The following is a 23,904-nucleotide window of genomic DNA, read 5'->3' on the forward strand; positions in this document are numbered from 1 at the left end:
AGTCACGTTTCATAAACTCTTGCTTGAAAACGAAGGGTTTGTCCTGAGCTGGCTCAGATGGTGCGCTCCGTGGCCAGGGAGGTCTGCTGCTGCTGCCCTGTTTTGGCTTCCCTTGTGACTTCAGGGCAGTGGATCTGTGCTTATGGCTGCCCTTGTCCTCCTTGGCTCTGACTTCCTCTGTCACAGGTGTGGTCTGGAAGGGGCAGAAAGGAAAGCCCTCTTCTCAAGGGTGGAGGAAGCTGTGGGAGAAAAGCCACCATGGTGGGCTTGGACCCAGGTCACCATGGGCACCAGAGACAGCAGTGCCTAATGGGCCATATAGGAAAATGCCATAAGCTCCAGTCAGTTCACAACTGTGAGCAAAAGGGTTGTGTGTGACTGTGCCCAGGACTGAGACTTTGGGAGCCTTGTTTTGCCTGACATGTAGATGGTTGAGCTTCCATTCCCTCATCTGTAAAAGGGACATCACCTTGGCAATGGTGCTCAGGAAACTGGTGAGCATTAAAGTCAATGCTACATCTAGTCAATGTGCCCTTCGCATTCAGGTCCTCTATCTGAGGGTTAGGGCCCCTATGTATGGCAATCTTGACCACAGGTAAGGAGGTTAAGGTGGTCTATTTGTGAATCCAGCCTCCCTTTCCTCTCTAGGAGTTGACTGAATGGGCTGTCCTGGCATGCATTAACGGCTAGGGAAAGTGATGGAGAGCGGACATGACTCCTGTCATCAGGTGTAGATTCTGACCAAGTGGCACCTGTGGCTTCTCACCTCCAGGTGAGCCTGACCTGGGAGGTTGCACAGTAAACTGGACTGCTCTTCTCCATGGCCTCGGCAGGGCTTGATTCCACACTGGGACTGTGAAGTGCTCTGCCTCATAGCTGGCATTTGCTTCAGCAGGTCGCCCTGCTGTGCCCAGCCTGGACTTCCCTTAAGTAGATGCCCTCCTTACACCACCTGCCCTCCTCCCCCACTTCCTGAGTCCTGGGGTAGAGAACATACTTTTATCATAGTTCTGGGCACCATCAGGGTGCTTGATTTCTATGAACACCTGAGATAACTGGTTGCTGCTGAGTTAACTCCAGGTTGTGTCCCCAGGATGCCTGGCCATCTCACCCAGTGGCTGTGGGCAGTGCCCTGTCTCACTTTTGGACTCTTGCCCCCAGGGCACATGCCTTATATGGAGGTATTGCTGACACCAGGAGGTGGTTCCCTCTGCACTCCATGATTCAGCTGCTTCCAGGATTATTGGAATCTACACAGCCTGAAACTCCATGACCTGTGTGTCACAGCCTGCTGGCTGAAGCACAGCCCCATGAGTCTTGGGGTTTGGTGGGAGAATTTGGGGTTTGAGGCACTCCTTGCACTTTTGAGGTAGGTGTGTGTGTGTGTGTGTGTGTGTGTGTGTGTGTGTAGGGGAGGAGAGCGCCACTCAATGGTGTCCACCCTGCCTCTGCATCAGCAGGCTAAGGACACATGGCATGTGGGGGTGTCACTCCCCTCTCTGGCTAGAATCCCCTTAGGCTCACAATCGTTGTCCCAGACCCAGGGACAGAAAGCTTGTTCCCAGTGTGTGCCCCACCCTGCATGAAGGCCATTCAGGTTAGTCTGACACTTTGAACCTCTAGAAACAGCTGACAGTTGTGAGACCAGAATTACACTGACCTACTTCTAATGCCTTATTCTTTTCAGAGGAGGATAGCGTGTGGCCTCAGTCATTAAAATTGCAAATATTTTGTGTCTTTTCTTTTTTTTAAGCAAAACATAAACCAAAGGCCACCACTGACCCCGATAAGCATTACTGACCAGCACCACCAGGGGGCGACACAACACAAGCGCTGCCCACCCAGGGAGCCATAAGAAACCACACCACCCACTAAAACGTGGTTGTATTTAAATGAAAATACTGGACGTGATAGAGCAGAGAGCATTTTTTAATGGAAAATTAATTGATAACACAATTCTGTTTCAACGTTCTCTCTCTCTCTTTTTAAAGCATAAACAACTGTGTGCGTCCCACAGTCTTCTGATGAGAAGGCCCCCCACACAGGGGCTAGCTTCTCTCAGCACTCAGTTCTCCAGTAGGGCTTTGTTTCTTTAGGTTGTGCATTGATATGGGCTTCTCAGTTCAGAAGACAAGGCACTAGAACTATTTTTATCAGCTACATTATACATTGAAGATATATTGATCCTCTCATCAAATATACAGTTACAGTATGGTTTTATGCAGATTAGTTCAAAACACCCAAGGCACACACTTTGTTTATTTTTAAATCAATTTTTCTAGTCAGTATTTATTTGAAGGCTCATATTAAAGTTTCGGATTGGCTGTGAACAGAGTTCTAGTAGAAGCCGCGAACAGTGGCTGTTGGGACTTTAAACACAAACCGGCAAGACTGTGAGCTGCAGACCCATGTCCCAGAGCGCAGGAAGAAACAGCGTCATCAGGACAGTGGGGACTTGAAGGGTGAGCCATGGGGCTGATAAAATCTGGGGTGGGGTACTGGACAACGCCAGACTCTGTCCAAAGCAGGTAGTCTGTATGCCAGTGGCTGTGTGACCCCCCCTCCATCTAGGGTGTTCCCACCCAGGGCATCTACAGGTACAGACATGATTCAGATCCCTGGGGAGCAAATGCCTCAGATACAGTTCAAGTAAAGAGAAGGTTGGCAGGTAGATGTCCCCTGATGAATGCCAACTTTACCAAGGAGACTGGAAAAAGTCATTGGACAGTGAAGCTGGGAGAATTGATGGTCTGGGAGGACCTACTGGGGACTTCAGGGAGCAAAGAAGGGGGCACAGTGGCTGCTGCTGCTTGGATGAAGGGTGTGTCCAAGGAGAGCCCCTGCTAAGGAACTCAGGAGGCCAGAGGGGTTCAGTGTTTTTCACATACATTTTCTAGAAGTGCAAGGATGGCCCTGGGCTCCCCATCCAACTGTTTGCCAAGGGCCCAGACTCTCTCTTGCTCTTCTGGCATTAGTCCACTGCCACTCACGAAAGCATCATCTGGTTAGGTCAGTTAGAGAAGCCACTTGGTCTTCAGTTCCCATGGCCTCTGGCCAGCAGACAACCCTCAGTGCTGTGAGGACCCCTCTGCTCCCAGGAAAGAGGGAATAGAGCCTGGCTCGGTCTCTGGGGTGCCCCTGCACCCACCCCAAAACAAAAGGGACAACCAGGCCTAGGGCTCACAGGAGTGGTCACACAAGCCCATTCTGACATTTTGCACAATTCTGAAATAATATACAAGGTTTCCACTTAGACAGTGAGGGCACTTGAGGAAATGGGCCTGAGGTGAAACGGCTGAAGAAAAGATGCCACCCTGTCACCTTGTCCAGATAAAGCTGACTAAGGTGTGGGAAACACCCTACATCAGATGGCAAGTTTGATAGCTCTGAGGGAGACAGTTCCACCTTCCCCTTTGTAATCATAACCACAACCTTATTGCAAGAGTATATTTATTTTTTTACAGTAATTTTGGTTGCCATACAAGAGATCGAAGGATTTGGGGGGGAGAAAGTGCAAAGTACAGGGACTTTCTCTCTCTCTCTCTCTCTCTCTCTCTCTCTCTCTCTCTCTCCCTCTCTCTCTAAATAAATGAAGTCTAAAAAGAAAAAGAGCACAAAATTAACAGCAACAAAGATAATGTGACATGTGTTGTTACACACAAACTATAGTGTGAAACATGTTAGTATTTAAAACCCAAAATTGCTAATGGGAGAAAAAAAATCAATATTTGTGGCCCCCCCACCCGCACACACACAAAAAGTCATTGCCAGGTCAGCTGGGTAATGTTTGCTTGTTCAATAACTCAGGAAAAAAAGTCACCATTTTATTAACTAAAGTATCACAAATATTTCTTATGTCGAGTTTCAGCATGTCAGCAGTCACATTGAGTTATTTTTAATTGTATGAATTAAATCTAAAATGCACACGGACACCCCAGAGTAGGCATCCTGGCGGGTATACACAATTTACAGCTTGAGAGATTTTGGTTTTGTATACACAATATTACAGAAACTAGGCATGTAAATTTATGCAGTTATTTAAATTACAGTATATAACAAAAGTTGATCTTAAAACCTGGAATAGTGGTCACATGGTCCTTATGAGCAGTTTAACATCTGATTCACCACTGAAGAGGCCTGGTTCTGGCATGTTCCAAGGGGGGAGAATGATGGGTGGCAATTTCAGTGAGGGACTATTGCTTTCTTAGCAACATTAACTATCAGAGATAGAGAGCCGGTCATCTAGACAAATGTGTGTGTTTGGGTGGCTGGGGGTGGGTTCTGATAGGCCGGGCTGTGTTTCTGTGAACAGATGCTGCAAAGCAGAGCTGGCCTATCAGCTCCCGAGGCTGGCAGTCAGCTTGCTTCTGCTTGGTGGCATGTGGCAAGAAGTCTAAGGAAGGCAGTCGCAGCCTGTCACCCGCTGCCAAAGTTCAGCGGGCCCCAAGCCACCAGGTCTCCTGCCTGGCATCTGCCTGGCACTGAGCACAGAGGTAATGCCAACCGGAGGCAAAGGAAAGGAGCCCAGTGACATGGCACACTGAAGTGACTTCGAAGAACCACCCAATGGAAGACAAATTAATGGCGGGGCCTCATTTTCACACTCTGAATTCTCCGCTGGCTACCCGCAGTGTCTCTGGGACGTTACTCACTCTTTCACCTTGCTGTGGGAAAATGACAGATCCTAGAGCAAGGTGCTCAACAGTCACCTGGTACCAGCTGATTGGATGATTCACAAGCTGGGGTTGACTTGCTAAGGGTTTTGGGAACAGAATAAAATTTGAAGCCTTGGTCTTAAGGGGTGTGGTGCATACATGCGTGAGGGTGTGTGTGTGTGTGTGTGTGTGTGTGTGTGTGTGTGTGTATTTATGTATGTATGTATGTGTATAAGTGTGCATGCGTGTGCTCTGCTTCTGGAGAAATTGCCACATTGTGAATTCTAATCCTTTTTGAAGAAAGAATTGCCCTTCAGTGATGAAGCTGTGGCAAGACTGGAAAACGACCCAACTCTGCAGGTTCCAACGTGTGGAGGGAAGGATGATTTTTAGATCATTGCTTGTGTAATTATCCCAAGGAAATGGTGCTGTTAAACCATAAACTGTTTTCTCCCTTTAGCTTTCCAGCACTGGGTGGCACAGAGGCTGCCCAGTAGACCAGCCACTTTTTTTCTTAAAATATTGTGCTTATGAACTATCTGTACACATATTTAAACTTGCAGTAAAGAAAGAGAATTTTTTAAAAAAAAATTGTTAAATTGTATGTGTTCATTCTAGAGCTGTTCCAGGCCTCATCAGACATGTGGTTGTGAGCATAAGTGAAGAAAAAAAAAGAAAAGAATTATGTTTTATAATTAGAGATGGGCTGGGCTAGTTCTGAAATAATAAAACCGTAACCTGACATTCGCGTCTCCTCTGAGTGCGGGGGGAGAGGGGGATTCGGGAGCCTAGCTGGCTGCATGGTGGCTGTGTGCAGTCGGTAACCTCCCTGGGACGTTAGAGGTATTGTTTTGGGAGGGAGAGATCTGGAGGCAAGAAGGGCAGGCTCAGGCGGCTAGGCCTGAGGTGAGGCTTGGTCCAGGATGCTCCCTGCCTTCCTTTCCACACACACCTACACTTTGCCACAGCCTGTGCCCCACTTTCTGTCCACCAGGTCCTGACCACGGGCTTCTCTGAGACCCAGACTTACAGTTAAGACAAGCTGGTGGGATCCCCGCTATCTGAGAGAAGGGAGAAAGGCCCCTGAGTTCCACCTTTTTTGGCCTCTTAGAGCCAAAGGGCTGCCTCAGCAGGATGCTCACCCATGGCCTGGTGTGGATGGAAGGCATGGTATCCCATCCTCTCCCAGGGAGGACTACAGCTTCCCTGGGCAGCCGTGCTTACCACGAGCCTCGGGTCTTCTTGTCCTTGTCAGAGCAGTTGCTCATCTGTTCTGACCTCTGTGGAGCTCAACAGACATCCAATTAAAGTAAATTCGAGAGCCCCCGCCTCTCCCTCCTGGGTAGATGCTGCTCCGGGCAGACACCTGCTCTTGTCCTGGAGGAGGTTGTGGGCTTGGACAGCCACACTCTGGTTGGCTCTGCGGCCAGGCCTCCCTCCTCCTCAGGATCGTGACTTTGTGCTTTGACTAACTCCGTGTGACTTCGGTTTGGCCACCCTGGAATTAAATGCTAATCGGTTTGCAGAAATAAAGAAAGCAAGTTAAGCAAGCTAGGCACGATCCTGTCCACACAGCCACCACTGCCAAGGACCTTGGGGCCAAAGAAGCTCAGATGCACAGGAGTCGGACAAAGAGGCGGATGGGATGGCGTTTCTCTACCGTCTGGCTCAGGCGGGGCTCCACCTGGAGCTGCTCACTGAGAGCCGAGCACAGGAGAGGGACAGGAGCCAGTGAGCCCACCCAGAGGCCACAGGTCTGAAGAAAGGCTGTGTTCTGGGGCTGGATGGTGAGAGCTGCCCAGAAGGCAGAGGAGGGAGGCCTCAGGAGGTATCTACAGTACAATGGTACCTGCCACAGGAGGAGAGGGTCCCACATGCCACTGACAGGAGCCTCTGGGACCATGACAGAAAACCCCCTTACCATCCCTTTGGACATAAGCCGCCCAAGAAATCTGCATGGAGAGCTGGGTTTTGAGACCCTGGTTTGGCCACACCAAGGACACCCACAGCGCTTCTTTGGGCACCCAGAGACAAACCCATGAACTGAGAGGTGCTCTCAGCCTCTGCTTGGCCACCACACATTTCAACATAAGCCCATCTCTACTTATAACAAAGGAGTCTGTGAAGGCCCAGGGCAGCCACCCTTATCTGTCCAGTAGCTGTTTCAAAGCCCTTTCTATGTTCATCCTATGCCCAACTCGAGTCACCCCCAAATCTATCAAGTCTTCCTTCTGGAGGTTCGGCAGGTGGCTGCCGTCAATCTCATTGTCCATGAAGGTCTCCTTGTGTTCACCCAAGTTGAGACTTTCCAGCCAGTCTGCCACATCGGGTTTCGTCCACAGGTGGACAGGCTTAGTTGTAAAAGGCTTATTTGAGATTGGCTGTTGCAGTATTGAAGGGGATGGTGACCTGCTGCGTCCTGCTGGGTTCAAGCCAAAGAGGTCCCCTGCAGGGGACTGGCTCGGAAGGCTAAAGACATCTGAGAGTGTGGGGGAGGGAGAGGCTGCGGCAGCAGACGGAGGGGTGGGCAGAATCTCTTTGTTCAACTCTGTTGGTGAGACCACAGGGCTTGGAGCACGTCTGGGTCCTGAGGTCCTGCTTTCATAGTCTGGGGGCCGGCTCTGCAGGGTGATGGGCTGGGAGGTGCCGGGGCGGACAGTGAAGGTGACCGTCGTGCTCCGTGTTCCTGAGACTGTGCTCATGACCTCCGGGCTTCTGAAACAGCAATGACAGAGAAGAACATCACTTTCAGGTCATTGAGGGTTGTGCGGGGGTGGGGGGAGCACCCACACCACAGCAGAGGGTCTGCACTGGCATTGATGCAGACTGCCATGCCAGACAGCAGGGGATGGGTGGAGCAGGAGGCACGGCAGCACAGCAAGCCAGTCACTCACCTGGGCTAGGCTGGGAGGAACCTGGAGGGACCCCCTGTGCAGGCCAGAATGAACCTGGGCCCACTCCAGCAATACACACCTTCAGAGGACCCAGCAGCCTGCTAGGGCTCTGCTTATGGGTTAAAGTCCTTAGGTTTTGGACAAAGGCAGGGCGAAACTGTTTTAGAAGTGCCATGCAGGCATGTGGGGTTAGAAAAAAATTCTTCTTGGGTACTGAGGGTGCAGAGCATCCAGGTTGCTAGTGTGCCTGTGCATCCCAGGGAACCCTGCCACACTGTTTCCCTGTAGGCCTCAGGGTATACCATGCTCTCCCTTCATGTGGAGACTCGCTAACCCTATTATCATAGGAGGCAGAAGTCCCTTCTCCCAGTGGCGGCCACGAGTGTTCTTGCTACATCTGGGTAAGTGAAGTACTCAGAACAGGGAGGGGCAGGCTCAGCTCTCCCAGAGCCTACTCCTCAGGATCAGTGTGGGTAGATGACTCCCATTGGGAGGAGGTCCTACTGGGTGCCCAGGAAGTTCTTATCCTCACTCACCTATCTGGAGGTGGTTGTTTTATGAAATGTGTTCTCCAGCCATGTGGGGCAGGCCCCCTGAAAACTTTCTAGTCACACACCCAGAAAGGTGAAGCCTCTCTCCAAGGCCTGCTTCTTGCCCTGCTGTCTCCAAACTGCAGCCTTGTGACTACAGACACAACCAAGGTGAAGACAGGTTTGTCTCTTGACCTGGGCTCGTTCATGTGAATGTGGATACTCCACACCCCTCTCATTTCTGGAAAGGTCCATCCTGCCACAGGCACAACCTAGACTGACATGCCTATATGTCCTGTGGAAACAGGTAGGAATCGAGGGCTCCCAAGTCCTCTTTATAACGTCAGGGTGGGGCTTCCGGGGTGTGATGTCACAGTGTCTGCTTGAGCTAAACTCCTAGTATTGGTACACTGAACTTTGGGGACCTCTTACTGATGCCCCCTACAGGGCTCAGAGAGGCTAACTGACTAGGACCTCATCAGAGCATAAGCAAGGGGTGAGAGTCTGAGGCAACTGAATCTCACTCTGACTGTCCCTTTCCCTTGGGTGTTGTTTGTTTTCTTTGCCAGCTGTGTGTCTGTGTGAAGCCACTAGCTGGTCACCCAGGCCCCTCTCTGTCCTGGGGAACATCCCTACTAGGGTTAGTAGTGACAACTTCAAGTATGGGACATTACAGATGGAGAAAGGTGTGGGTTCCATGGGCCAGGACTCTGCTGTGGATGTGGACTGGTGCCATGGAGCATCAATGCAGCAACGGTTTCTGGAAATTGTTGGTACATGTGGGGCAGGCTCCAGAGTGCTCCTCACCAAAGTTTGCTCACACAGCCTGGTGACTAGTTATACCTGTGTGCAGGTTGTCTCAGCAGGTCTGAGGCAGCCCATAGGGTGAAGGCCCTGAAACTTTCAGGGAGCCCTGAGGATTCAGCTTTAGGCACCCATGGAGAGGTGGGCCAGGGACATGGTAAGGGTTTATAGAACTTGCCATGCCCCCCTCTGATTTTCAGGTTGTAGGGTGAGCCATTCCAAGTTCAGTCTAAGCAAGCACTGCAGTGGCTCAGGTCTCTTTACAGTGTGTGTGTGTGTGTGTGTGTGTGTGTGTGTGTGTGTGTGTGTGTGTGCGCGCGCGCGTGTGCATGTGTGTGTGTTTCGGGGTGGGTCATTTCCAGCTTGTGGCACTTCTATATACAGAAGTGGGGCTCTGTCAGGTAAGGACCTTAGGAAGGAGTGGGGAGGCAGTAGAGTGTCCTACAGGAGCTCCTGAGAACCAGTGAGGCAGGGAGGAGTTGGGAGGTACGTGTGTAATTCTGTGCCCAGCACTGGCCTGCCCCTTGGTTTGGGGCATGTCAGTGCCCCAAGGGCCAGCAGATACCTGGGCACTGTTCAACAGCATCTCTAACCCAGTACCCTGGGCTGGCCTGGCTTTGGCCAGGATGGACCCAGCAGCAGCTGCTGCTGGGAAACAGGTAGGAACAGGAACAGTGGCACACAGGGGACACTCAGCAGGCTGCACTTACTTCTGCTCAGCATGACCCTCTTCTGCACACAGCACCATGGGAGCAAATGGAAACAACACAGGGAGTGGTTGAGACGACACTGCAGAACTGACTGGAAAGCAAGGAGAGGCAACAGCCTCCTCATGGCGAAAACAAGGTCGGGGGAGGACCCTGGCTGAATGCTCCACCTCAGAACCCTCCTGACAGGCAGCCCAGTGGCTCAGGCCTAGCACTTACATGAGCAAGGGAGCCCATGCCTTCTCTGGCATGAGGTACCATGATGCATTCAAAGAAGGAAGACTCTGACAACCAGCTCACAGCTATTTCTCTAACTCAGTTTTGGGCTTGGAAAGAGTGAGTCAACATTCCCGGTGGACCAGGCCGACTTACCTGAAGCTAGGGCTTTGCATCAAGTTTACATCACAACATGGCGGTCAGCCCAACAGCTAACACTAGGGATATAGTCCTGGCCACCTGGTTGTGGACTAGTAATGATGGCTAGCCTGCCGGCTTGCTCTGAGCCTTCTGGGTAGCCTGCCTCCTTCCTGGTGAATCACTCTGTCATGACTCACTGGTTCCTCCCGCTTGCGCAGATCATTATGTTGCTAGGCAACGGCTGGGCTGCTGGGCGGCATATACAGAAGTCTTTACCCTGATTTAGAATAGATACACACTCACAAACACCCGCCTCTGGGAGGATCATCTCTCGTCTGCTTTTTAAATCAAATTCATTTAAAAATTCGAGAATTAAAAACAAAACAAAACCAGCCCAAGTGCAAATCCAGCTGCTGGCGGACACGCTTCACCTGTCTCCCCTGGCAGGGACTGATGAACTGGGGAGGCAAATAGGCAACAAGACTCACACTGTGGTTACTGATTCAGCTTGGACCTGAGCAGCAGTGTGGGCCAGAGGCCCCTCATGGGCCTGTGCCAGTGTTAGGGTTCAGAACCCTTCGGGCACAGACCCTCAGCCTCGGGCTCACCTCTGTATGAGGCACTTATTTCTAAACCACTTGTCGCCTCTCCATCCTTTTCTCCATCCTCTCTCCCCCTGTTTTTGGTGACTTGACATAGAGTCTCACTGTCAACCCAGGTTGGTTTAGAACTTGTAGCAATCCCCCTTAGCCTTAGTCTCCCTAGTACTGGTATTACAAGTGTATAGAACCACATCAGGCATCATACTGCTTTCTTACGAAGTTGCTCTGCCTTTCCAGACTTCCACAAACAGGTTGTGGGGCTTATACTGTAGGAGCAGCACCCTTGCTTCTCCCTGAGACTGTTGTAGTGTTTGCCCAAGTCTCAGAAGCTGGGACCCCTCAGCCCCTCTGATCTTGGGACCCTGCAGTCATCATTGGCTCAGAGGACTGTGAGGATTCTGCTCTCTCCAGGTCTCAGGGTATGGCCCAGAATTGGGGTACAATACGTAACTGCAGAAGGAATGGCCGTGGGACACTGGGCTTGCATTCCTGCAGAGAAAGCAGCCTCAGGCTTGGCATCACTATCAGGGTTCCCACTTTGCTAACAAGTCACTAGGCCAGGAAGGTGCCTACTGCCAGGAGGAACTGTCTACCTGTGACAGGTTCTTGTCAAAGGAGGGATGAGACCGAGAGAAGACCTGAAGGGGCTGGAGAGATGGCTCAGTGGTTTAGAGCCCTAGCTGCTCTTATAGAGGACCCGGGTTCAGTTCCCAGTCCCCACCCCCACCCCATGGTTCAACCATCTGTAATTCCAGTTCCAGATGATCCAACACCCTTTTCTGGACTCCATTACATGTGCTCGGTGCACATACACCCAAGCAGGCAAACATAAGTACTTCCTAAAAAGCAAAACCTGCTATTTGATGGTTCAAGGAAGGGGCTCTGCCAGAGTAGTCACCTCAACACACACGTGGACTGTGGCAGAAAGTGCCAGGCAGTCTCTGGAAGAGCTTACCTCACTACTGAGCACTGCCCCTTGGCAGCACCATCTACCTTCCAGTTTTGGTTGGTGAGTGAGGTACTGAAGCTGCCTGACAGTTAAGACAGCTTGAGATGCCATGGGACAGAAACCTGAGCTCTAGGACCAGCTGGTCACAGTAGTTTAACAATCCATATTGATTAGTTTCAGAACTGAGAGGTTGGATCATATGGGCAAGCCAGCTGAGAGCCAGGGAACACTGGCCAGGGATAGTAGATGTTGCAGTTCAGGGACCCGGAGGACAGCAGGGGTTGAATAAAGCCCCATAAGCATCCAGAACACTGTCTGCCCAGTGGTCTTGGGGACCCGGACTTCCTTAGTACCCCCCACCCCAAGCCCCCGTGTGCTTCAGCAAGGTGAAGGCCAAAGTGATGGCAGTGAAGTGTCCATCACACCCTTGAAGGACCCACAGGGACTCCCCCAAGCATTCACTACCCTGTGCTCTAGGGAGAATGAACACAAGCTGAGTTTGTCCACTAATGCCGGAAGAGAACATGTTTTATCCTGCTTTCTAAGTGATGCCTGGTGGCTGTCAGTTAGCTCAGCAGAGCCAAGAGACGACGCTCCTGTTTCCCAGGTCACAGCCAGCTTGACCTGGGTCAGTGCTTATAGGCAGGCAGCCTGGTCTAGTTCTTCAACATCTCCAAGGCAACTTCTCCTCTTCAGCACTTCAAAAGCATCATCCCCACATCACAGGCAGCCTTGGGAATGTTAAGGAAACTGGAGTCCAGTCCTGGTAAGCCATGGTAAGTCTGTGCATGGTTTCTACCCCTTGGATCCAATACGGTGTCCCTATAGCCTATTCATTCCTTGCCTCGTGGCCTGGCTATGACTTGCCTGCATGCAGAGTCCCTTCCGGTCCAGTTTCACACTCTCCTCTGCCATGTTCAGAATGCTGTGCTTCCCATTTCTGTACGGTGGGCTCCTCTGTGTATTGCAGGTCACTGACAATCACTTCCCCAGAGTGCCAGCTCCTCTCTGCACGGGGCCACTCTAACCTGATGGAGTACCCTTTCTCCCAGTGGCACTTGTCACATGCTATCCTGTCTAGTATTTGTCATTTCTCACCTCAAGAACTGGCACCCCCCAAGGCAACAGTGGCTATGCTTTCTCAATGGCACATGCTTTTCTCAAGTGACAAAATCTTAACACCGCATGGTGCCTGGTACTGTGGGCCATCAACATAGGTTGGCTGGGTGAATGACGATGACCATGCTGGCCAGTTGTGGAGAGCCATGGTGTCCTCTGTGGTGATGTCCCTTGTCTCTTGTTCAGTTGGGTCCTGGGCTACAGACAGTGGTTGGTTGCACCTTAGTGGACTTCCTACCATGGCTGGGCACTGGTCCCACGCAGCTTTAACCAGGACAACTAAGTGCTCTACTTGGATCCACGAAGCAGCAAGATGTCACTTGGGCCTGCCACCTCTACTGTGGGCCAGATACATCAGTAGATGGCAGGTGGCCTCTGGAAGTCAAAAGCCTTGTCCAATTGAAGGACATTTCAGGGTCACCCATGATATCTTTGTATATCTATCCCACAGGGGCTGAGGAAGACACCAACACAGCCTTTGAGTTCTGGGCTCTTGGGGGAGGGAAGAGTTGCTGAGCAGTGGGCTCCATATTGGGGGCCCAGCCAGTATAGGGGAAGCCTGTGGGCAGTGGGGAGAGGCAGTGATTTTAGAGGCAGACCCCATCCATCAGCTTCCTTCCTACATTTTTGTCAGACTCTAACAATGAGATGGCTTCAGTATCAGGCCTGTGGTTGGAACTGTCCCATGGCTTTGTTCCATGGTGTTTTCAGGTCAGGCCCAGGAGGGGTAGTCTCTGATAAAGAAAATCCCCTGACTGGAATTTCTTTTCAACATATTTATAATTAAAATGTGCCTAAATTCCACATTGCCCTGATTTGGGGGTCAGTCTAGAAACCCTGACTATACTAAAGTTAGATCCCCTTACACCCAAGGAAGCAAGTGCCAGGACCCTGTCCTGGTGTCGACCTAAGACGAGTTCCTCAGAGCTGGCAAGAGACTCCAGCAGCTAAAGGAGCATATTTCAAAGGCTAAGTAGGTTCACCAAAGCTCTTGCATGGATGGTGGAACCAGTGAGGAACACTGTGAGAACAGGCCCTTCTTTGGTGAGCCAAGTCACCAATGAGGGAACAGGGACTTTCTGCCTTAGTGTGTGTCACTTCAGAAAGTATGACCAGTTTTCAGTGTCCCCTTGAAACCTTCATTTCTTTTTTCCTGAGTAATAATTCCCTCCTTGGGATTTTGAACCTCATTTTGTTCAGGGTCATTCAGAACTCTCAACTTTTAGAAGCATTTACAAGTGGTGGCAAGATGCCCATGCTGAGTGAACCACAAGTTGTCATCTTGGGACCGACCGTGGAGGCAACAGAAAGGTGTTTGAGCAGTGTGAGCAGGTGGCCAAAGCAGAGGCAGAGCTTGAACACCTCTAACTGCCACATGGGATGCATCGGTGGTTCTGTGAATTGCCACCACAGCCTGTGGCCCTCTGTGTCTTGCTGTTGCAGCTGGCATCCCAGGGCCCCGTGCCCATGCCCAACCTGATGCAATCCTTAGATTTGAAAAGGAGGGTTGAAGGCATGTGTTTCCTCTACTGCTTGGGCTCAGTGACTGTCATCTCTTCCCTCAGCAGCAGGGGAGTCCCAGGTTCAATGGCTGTTCCTGTCTTCCTGGGAGCTCAGTTCCAGGTCCAATGGCTGCTCCTGTCTTCCCAGGAGCTCAGTCTAGTCTTATGGACAGTCTTCAGTGGTGGTCCCTGTCTCTGGAGCCAATCCCCAGTCTCAGCTTAGGCGTAGAACCTTCCCACAGAGTCTTTTGACTCTGTGCTTCATGGCTCTGATTGCCGATTTCTGCCTCTCTGCTAGAACCTGTGCGACAGAATGTTTGGTGTTCGGAGGTGTTAGCTAAAGTCCTTGCTGCGAGTGACTTGGGTCATGAACAAACTGTCTGGGTGGTGGCAGTTCTGTCTGCTGGGATTGTGCTGGTGATGTGGTGATGGCCTCTCTAAGCCCCCCAAATCCCCTACCCGGCAGCCAGGAGTCCCAGCTCCCAGTGGAGGATAAGTCTTCCTCCACTAGGAGTCACTGGACATTGTCTAAACAGAAAGGACAGGGGACCATCTGCTGCCATTCAGAAGACCCCCATAAATGAGGCCAATAGATGAGCTTAGGGATCCTGACACAGAAGCCTGCCCCAGGCAGATAGTGAGCTCTGCAGTCCTGGACTAATTCCCTTTCAGCTTCTCTCCTGCCAATGACATCTATAACAGGGAGACAAGAGAGGCTGCAAGTCTGTCCGGAGTCCTGGCCTCTGTTCATGGTTACCACGTACATGGCTACTTACTTAGCCTCTCTGAAGAATGGGCTTAACACCCAGGACCCGGCTGCCCAGTTGTCATAAACACCACCCTGAGGGCTTGCAAATGTTTCACAAGAGGGTGTATCGTAAAGGACTGCATGACTATATAGGGGAAAGGGTGAAACACGCACATTTTAAGGTTGCCTTGAGACTTCCGCATACGTATAAAAATTGCAGGTATGTAAGTAGTTACATCCACCATAAGTGAGGGGTTTCTGAAGATGTCCCCTAGCTAGCAGGGAGCCATGGAAGCATGCTTTTGCACACCACCGTAGCAGGAGTCCTGTTAATGGGCGGCGGCATCATCCACACACTTCTTTACAACATCGACCAATCAGTATCTCTCAGAGGAGTAAAGCTGCCGTCCAAGTCATTCATTTACAATTATGCTGAAAGGTAAGAGGGAAAATTGTGGCTCACAGCCCAAACCTCAAGACTCAAGTGCAGTATGATGTCCCTGACTAATGGGCTTGGTTGTTTGAATCAGATGCCTGCCCAGCGGGAGAATAAAGAAAGGCTTCATTAGTCAAAACGATGAAACCTGAGCTCAGCCATCAGTCAGAGAGGCTGAGAAGCACACGGACATGGAAAGACATCACGCATGTACACCAGGAACAAAAACAAAAACAAGAAAGCCACAAGAGAGGGTAGAGCCCACAATGCTGCCGAGTACCATCCCAAAGCCACACAGTCAAGGGGCTGTTCTAGAACCTTCTGGTTGGGCTTAGAAAGAATGAGTTTATTCTACTCCCATCCTAATGCAGGTATCTTTTCAAACCATAAAGGATGCTGAAAATGGCCTATTGGGCCCAACTGGCAGTGATTCATTTAGGATGTCACCCTGGGTAGGGTGATGTAGCCACAGGACAGGTGTTCATTCTGAGCAAACGATCCAGCTCCTCCCCAATCCTCAAACTCACTAGTGATTGAGGGAGAGGGAATGACACAGTCATGCTCAGACACCTGGCTACACCACCTGCCCTCTGGTCACCTCTGTTCACCAGTTTGGGTTCTAAAGAAACCTGCCTTTGAGGTGGTCCTGGCAAAAGGCTGGAAGGGACTGAACAGAGACCTGAGTTTCCTTCTGGAAGCTACCAAGGGCCTGGCCCAGTGCAATATGGTTTCTTTATGTGTCTTTTTAGGAGGGTGTGTCACAGGCTGCATGGCAGCCATGGTCTTGGCTCTGCCGCAATCCGGTGATAGGATGGTGATAACATGGTTACAGCCTAATAGGTGTGGCAGAGGCCATGCAGGTCCCCTCTTCTCAATTGCATTGGTGGCTTCCCAGTGGTTTTTGCTTGGCCAGTGCTCGACCACACAGCCCCAAGCTGATTGTGAACTTACCTTGGAGCGAGGTTGGCTGACTTGGCTCCCACCGGCAGTTCCAGCCCTTCCCCGGGCTTGACCGATTTCCCCCTGTTCATCTGCTGCAGAATGGAGTTTAGCTCACTAATGACATTTGCCTTTGGGCCTGAGAGAATTGGGCTTTTGACCTCTGGGACATCACCCCACAACTTGGAGGTCCTTGGCTGGATGACCTTCGCCATACTGGCCTGGGCACTGCCCGGTGGGGGCGGGGGTGCAGGTGGGGGTATCACAAAGCCATCTGTGTCCTCTTCTGGGAGCGTGTCTTGGTAAAGTGCATTGCTTTTGTGAACAATGGGCTTCATTTTTGGCTTTGGAGGTACTGGGGGCTTGTCAACCACAAAGGCTTGCCCGTCTGCATAGACTGTACAGGTATCCATGCTCTCCCCGCCCTCTGAGGACAGCGTGGAGATGCTGGACACTGTGGAGATGGTGCTGGTTGTCTCGAGATGGTGGTCGCTGCTACTCCGGCTGTCCACCTCCTCGATCCCGGAGTCAGTGACGGCGTCAAAGCTTTCGGGGGGTGGCAGGAATGAGGAGGGCAGACAGTTTGAAATGCCTGTTGGCTTCTTACTGTCTGCAGAGTTAGCTGGTTGGCTGGAGTTCAACGAAGGGGGTTGAGGGGTGTCCGTTTTCTTCTGCTTGACCAAGTCAGCAAGGGCGGGAACCGAAGCTGCACGGTCATCAGGGATATCAAAACTATTTGCAAATTCCAGGGGAGGAGGCAATGGTTCTGTGAAAAGAAAGTCCTCATCCAAGTCCACGGACGCCAGAGGGGGAGGGGGGATGCGGAATGGCAGAATCACCGCCTCTTCCACGGAGCCCGCTGCCACAATGGTCCTGCCGGGTGCAGCGGCGGGCTCCGGGGCAGCGGAGATCTGTAAAGCACCTTCGGTTTTGGGAACACCTTCTGGCACTGTGGAGGGTGAGTGGTCTGGCTTTATATCCACGTCCTCTCTGTCCTCCTCTTCCTCCAGGGGCGGCCCTGCCGTGGAGACGTCCACCGTGTGCACCATCAGCAGGCCGGCTGACTTCTGCTGGGCTGTGTCCACGATGTTGATCAGCATGTTCTTCTTGTCATCACCCCTCCGGTCCTTGCTCAGGTCTGTCTCATACTTGTTTTCTGTCTCTTGCCGTCGCAGGGGACCCCGGGTGTTCTGCCTGGTGACCGGAGGAAAGCTGGACTCCACACTGGGCCGCATTTTGGTATCAATGTAGAGAGGCTTGTTGAGGTCAGCCTTGGGTGCCTCCCCCTTGTGCCCCTGCTGGGACTCCTGCATGGCTCGATCCCTGGCAGAGAGTGCCAGGGCCAGCGGGGAGCTGGGGTCGAGCAGCCGCCCTGTGAGTGGGTGCACGTAATTCTCAGGGCTGGCTGTACTGCCACTCTTGAGAGGAGCTGCTGGGCCACTCTCAGGCCCCTTGGCTTTAGATATGGAACTCAGGGGTCCTCCGGTCTCCCCTTGAGTAACAGCCTCACCACCACCTAGGAAGTGGTTCTCCAGCTCCCTAGGCGCTGTTCCAGGGGTAGGTGATAGAGGCTGTTCCATTCCATCCTCATCACCAAACCCACCCTCCTCAGGGAACTTGGAGGGCCGCATCCGGGGAGCAGGTGGCCCCAGACCCACATCCTCATCTCCCAGGTCTGTGGAGAGGAAGGCCGGGGAATTCCTCCTGGCTTCCAGACGCTTCTCCCGGTCACGCACAGCCCCAGCGATGGCTGCGGCGAAGGGGCTGCTGACAGTGAGGCTGTCATCTGGCCGCAGCTGGCCGGGCTCCGTGGCCTGGGGGTCGATCTCCATGCTGCTGCCCTGGCTGCTCTTGCCACTGCTGCTGGTGGAGGGTTCCTTGACAATGATGGTTGGGATGGGGATGGAGCATGTCTTCTCAGGGCTGTCCTCCACATTGGACTGCTTCACCAGCATGCCCTTCCGCCTGGCTGGCTTGGCGGGGACATAGACGGCCTTGCTGGCTATCTTCCCTACCTCTGAGTACGGATTCTCTGGCATCTGTCCGCGCTTGGTGCGGAAGGCAGCCTGTGGGGCGGGGCTGCGGCTGTAGACATCTTCGGAGTCCAGGGAGAATCGGTCCAGCTCTCTCCTGTAGAACATCCCCTTTTCCCGCATCATGGTGGCCACAGTGTCAGACCTGGTGGCTGGGGGCACCTTGGCGACAGGGTTCTGATTGAATGCAGGCTTAATTGTCCCATAGACTCTTGGAGTCGGGGACTTGGGGCAGTTGTACGTGGTGGGGGAAGGTGGAGGGGGAGATGGGGGCACAGACTGCGGCGGAGGGGGTATGTCCTCAGAAGTGTCCGGCATGGACAAACTTCGGGTGAACTTCAGCATTGGGGGAGCCAGAAACTGCCGCTCTTCCTCTGTTATCCCTGTGAGCAGAGAACACAGTTTTAAGCCAGAAACCTCAAAGCCCACTGGAGGCCCTCAGGACTGTGTAACACACTGTGTCTCCACATACTCACAAACTCAGACAGTAGACAATTGTTAGAAAGCACAGCACAGCCAGGACGCTGGGGTTAGTTACACGCCCTCTAGGAGCCAGAAACAGAAAGAAAGGTGTTCGGTGTGGTGAACACATGTAGGGATTTGCTTCTCTGGGGCACACTGTGGTGTCTGGGGTGAGGCAAGGGTGGCAAGGGTCCAAAACAGGCTGTGTGCAGCCCTCAGGCCAAGCCCAGACCACCTGAACCCAAAGATGTAGCTACATGTGCACATGGAGGTGCTGGTGCAGGAGCTGTCTTTGTCTCTTTCAGGCCTGGTGAGTGAGGGCTCCTAAGGGACTGAGGCTCACATCTGACTCTCTGAGAGGCCATGCGAGTGGCATAAAGGTCAAAGCTGATGTCCCTCCTGCCCAGTTATCAGGTAGACCCGCCACCCTACTAGAGCAGCTGTCTGCCTAGGCCCATGTGTGCTAAGAGGAGGTGCTACTGTTCTTGTGTGGCCTTTTCTAAGAGGACATTGACCAGTTTTGTCACCTGATTTCTCTGGGCCACCGAGGGCTCTGTGTATGTGGAACTCCTCAGCCCTCAGCAGGTGACTGGTTCGAAAGAAAGGTTATTCTGGCATGGGCTGTGCCTATGAGGGGAGAGAGCCTTGATTTTCCTCCTCATCTTGGTTCACGCAGCTGCAGGATGCTCACCAGCTGCTCCATGCCAGTTGCCCAACTCCACAGAAGCTCTGAAGTGGGCCTGGAGGACCCCCTGGAGTGTTGTGGTTGGCTGTCATGGGTAACCAGGCCTGGCTGACGTGGCACAAAAGCAGAACCATGTTCTGAGACCTGACTAGCATTGCAAATGTGCCCACAAGTGGGGATGTGGCTGAAGCCACAGCACAACTTTAACTTTCTTTGGGTGTATTAGGTGGTGTGACAGTAGGCTCCAGTACAGCCTAAAACACAGAGACAGAAGCAGCACACACAGCGGCAGACACCAAGGATGGGATCTCATACAGGGGCATGCAGGTTTTCAGAGGCAACAAAATGAATTACTTGAAATTAAAAAAAAAAAGCTCCCAGGACAAACTACAGTCACTTATTCCATGAGAACTTCTATTTGATAAGGGTATTCCAAATTGAACATACTCCTGTGGGAGGCAAATTTGGCGTCTCAGAGGTCTCTTGCTGAAGGAGATCTCTGTGGACCATTCAGTGTAACTTGTCACCTAATGGCGGCATTTCCCAAGGAGTAATAATTTAAGAATACCCCTCATAAAGTAAACCAGGATACATTCAGGTTACAGATTCCAAACTGGGGGTTCACTGACCTGATAGAAAGATTCTGCTGTCTGACAGGAGGAAATCAACTGTTATTAACCAGAAAGATCCAGAAATACAACAAGGTGTGTGTACAGCTATGCCCGGCCCTGAGTGTGCCAGGGGTGGGCGAGCCACCCAAGCTGCAGACACCACCATGGTCATTACCACCTAGATGCCGCCGCCTGCCTCCTCCTCTGACTAAAACAGCCATGCCGTGCCTCTGGCAGTGTTGTCAGGAGGAGCTCCTGGAATACACAGAGCTTATGTTCCTGGCAGTGGCCTGTCAAGGCTGGAGGCTGCATCATCCCTCTCTTTATGTGCAAGGCTCCACTGTGTCCAGCAGTAGCCTTGGCTTTCAGAAAGTTCATGTGGCAAGGACCACACTGGAGTTTTTCCTGTCTCAAGGGGTCAAGTTTACCTTGCCCTGTCCAAGTCAGGGAGGGAAATGGGATGTTAGCAAGGAAGGCAAGCTGCTTTCTTACACATAGCGGTTCAGACCTGACCCAGCCACCCGGAGAAGTATGTCCCTTGAGCTCAGCCTATGAAACATTGCCTGGAGGGGTTTGCCCACCCAGCCCACCCTCCATCCTGCTCCCCTGACTGTTACTGTCATTAGATTAGAGAAACCACCCAAAGGAAGGTTTATACCCCAGAATGTTCAAGGGGCTTCCTGGTAGGAGAGAGGTTGGGCACTTGCCCCCTGATAGGCAGTCCCAGTGGGGAGTGGTTAAGGTCCTAGGTGCCAAGGCAACTGTGAGGACAGGAGTCAGGAGCCCAGAACTCCTAAGGAGCTGAGGGCTCATTTCAGAGCTTAGGGGCAACGTCTTCGGGTGGGGGTCACGCTTCTTACCTATCGATTTCTGCCTTCGCATCGTACCTCGAGGGAGGCCCAGAAATGGGCCTTTCGGGCTCCCAGGGACCGTGGGCGTCATTACAGCAATCCCTTGGCGCTCGTACACGGACTGCAAACCAGAGAGCCAGGTGAGGTGCATCCCTGGGAGCCCCACCCATGGTGACAGGACCAGAAGCAACAGAGAGCTCTGGGAGCAGTAGACACCAATCACCATGGCTTCCTCAGGCTATGCCCTCCCCACACTCCATTTAGCATCTGATGCCAGCTTGCCCAGCTCTGCTGAGACAACATTCACCGGGCCATTCAGCAGAGGAGCTCTTGGAGAATAGGGCCAGGCTGGCTGGCTGGCCCATGGGAAAAGCACAGTGTGGTAGGCAGTGGGGTCTGATCCAGGCCATGCCCTGTGTCCTCACTGTCATGGTGACTTGGATCAAGTCCTCAGCTTGGATTCTGTTTTCCCCTTCCAGCTACTATGGGTGTGTCCAGGTGCCAGAACCTGTGCAAATGAGTAGGATGTCTGACCTGTCACCTGCCAAGTGACCCTGGAAATGTGTCATGGAGACTGCAGTGGGCTCTGTCCTTCCCATGGCCTGAAGATGGACTCTCAGAGATCTCCTCTCTGCCCCTCACAGCTGGTACACCGATGCTGTTTTGCCTGCCAGTCTGAGATGGTTGGCCAGTTACTCCCCACAGCCTGGCCTCGGGAGGGACTTGGGAAAGTTTAGACGCTAAGGCTCACTGGGAACATGTTTGTGGCTGTATTCTGACAGGTTCACTGGGGCTTCAGAGTCTCTACACCAGAGCCTGAGGCTGTGGAGGTTGGATACTGGCTCCTGGGAGGTCAAAGGAATGTACCCCAGGGGGTTGTCAGTTGGAGAGTATCAGGGTGGAGAGTGGGTATGATGAAGGTTAGGGTGTAACCTATGGGACTCTGAGGGGGAAGAAGGCTGAGGTGAACATTTGAACCTCAGTAGCATCTATTTTATTACATATCATATAAAATTCTTACCAAATGTATGGCAACTGTGGGTGTTATTGTCTAAAAGGCCTGGATTAAACCATGTTAATTTGAAAGTGAGTCAGAGAAAATACTCAGTTGTGTGGTGGGACAGTTAGTGCTCAGACCTGGCACAGGACTGAGACGGTGGCCAGGGACCAGAGGGAGGCATCAAGGGGGGCAAAGGCCTCACCGTTGTCCAGAACTCACCCCTGACTCATGAGCAACTTGTCACCTCTTTCCCGAGAGTACATTTTACTAAGGGTGGGCAGGCATAGCGACAGCACATGCCGAGAGCTGGCATCCAGAACCTCAGTGCACCAAGTAGCTTCCCTTCTAAGGATGGCATCATGTGCCAAGTGTCTGTGCAGAGGACCAGTGTGTGAGACTCTAGGCAGGCAAGGGGCACTGTCTGAGGAGCACTTCCACAGCCCCTATGTCCACAGTCTCTTGGTTGGGCACATAGAGGGACACCCTCAAGGTCGGGGACGCTGTGGATAAACCCAGGCCAAGATGGCCCGCAGGAGTGGTGAGATTTGCATGTCTGCCTGGTCACTGACTCACTGAAGATCTGTGCAAGCCCAGTGTGCTCACCATGGAAATAGGCTCTGAACCTATGCAGAGAGGGCTTTGAAGGCCAGCTGCTAAATTGGCCTGCCCCTTGTATGCCGAGCCCCCTGCCTGCCCATCAGCCAGGCCAGCCCAAACCCTACCCAGTCCCACCGACTCACATTCACATCAGAGGCTGCTGGGAAGCACCGGCTAGTGGGCCGCTGCTTGATGGTCGCTACCCTTGATTCTATGGCCACGTTCTCTGCGGTCCTGGAGGGCTTGGAAGCTGGGACTATCTCTTCGGGTTTATCTAGAAGACAAAGTAATGGTTGGAGTTGTTTAGTCTCATGGCACTTTGTGGGGTTAAGTGGGCTCAGTTAGGAAAATGCAGGCCTGCAGCCACTGTTCATGTGCCTGGAGTAGCGGGCAGGCTGTGGTGTGGGGAGCAAGCATGCATCTCTCTCCACTGCACACATCCCAGACCTCACCTGCCTGAGGGGTGTACACTGGACAAAGACAGCAGGAGACCTCAGCATCTCATCTTTCCTCTTTAGAGAGTGCTATATATACTACTTAGGACCTATGACTCGCCATCTTCAGGGCTGACAAATGGGATTTGTTATGGATAGTGTTAATTTTGCAATTACTATTATTATTTTGAGCCAGGATCTCAGTGTGTAGCTCAGGTTGGCTCTGAACTTTTGTCTTTTGTTTCTCCTATGCAAGTCTTCTGAGGGTTAATATTACAGGCCTGTGAGACACACACACACACACACACACACACACACACACACACACACACACACACACACTCATAAATGTGGTTCTTTATGTAGCTAAACACAGTTTCCACGGCAAGCAACCTGCATCAAGGCTGGAAGGTTGACTGTGGTTAGTAAGCCAGACAAGGTGACAGAAACCCCAGACCTTTGTGCACATGCTGCATAGAAAACTTTTAATTTAGTCTCCCCATGCTAGAACATTCCAAGTTCTAGAAAAATGAAAACCAAAGCTTCAGGAGTCCTAGAAAATGAAAAAAAAATTAAAACTTGAAAACTAAAGTTCATTCTATAATGACCCTGTTGCCCAGTTTAGCTGGAAGATAACTGAGGCCCTGAAACCAGGCACAAGGCTTTATCTAGGGTGGTCAGAACACAGAGACCCCATTCCCTGAGACCTGCAGTCAGAGTCCCCCAGTCCCCAGAGGCACTTGGGAAAAGGTCCCAGCTGTCCCAGGCTATTTTTTTTCCAAGACACTCTGGGCCAGGATGAAGCTTATGGAGAGCTGTGCCTGTGGACACCTCTCACATCGAATCCTTTTGAGGTACAGGAGATGTTGGCTTCTAAAACATTTGCTGTACAAGCCCGAGTCCTTACAGGCAAGCTTTGCCCATTCTGGAGTCTGGTGGCTCCTTGTTTAGTGAACACAGAGTGGCAGAACTACTAAGTCATTCAAAAT

At 51.9% G+C, this 23,904-nt stretch overlaps 1 protein-coding gene across 3 annotated transcripts in view; it reads right to left on the reverse strand.

Annotated features, from left to right (window-relative positions):
* Positions 1-1,978: 1,978 nt before the first annotated feature.
* The window catches only part of Shank2 (SH3 and multiple ankyrin repeat domains 2), a 443,211-nt gene continuing 421,285 nt past the window's right edge, over positions 1,979-23,904 (reverse strand). For 2 of the 3 annotated variants that reach the window (XM_035442084.1, XM_035442086.1), the window contains 4 exons: positions 22,625-22,755; positions 20,894-21,005; positions 16,255-18,658; positions 1,979-7,370 (listed from right to left, as the gene is read on the reverse strand). In XM_035442084.1, coding sequence (XP_035297975.1) covers positions 6,800-7,370; positions 16,255-18,658; positions 20,894-21,005; positions 22,625-22,755 — 3,218 coding nt within the window. In that variant the 3' untranslated portion in view covers positions 1,979-6,799. The remainder of the gene's footprint in view (positions 7,371-16,254; positions 18,659-20,893; positions 21,006-22,624; positions 22,756-23,904) is intronic. The other variant, XM_035442085.1, reaches the window with a different exon arrangement.

Source organism: Cricetulus griseus, chromosome 3 (assembly GCF_003668045.3).
Source record: "Cricetulus griseus strain 17A/GY chromosome 3, alternate assembly CriGri-PICRH-1.0, whole genome shotgun sequence".
In the NCBI taxonomy this organism is placed as follows: domain Eukaryota; kingdom Metazoa; phylum Chordata; class Mammalia; order Rodentia; family Cricetidae; genus Cricetulus; species Cricetulus griseus.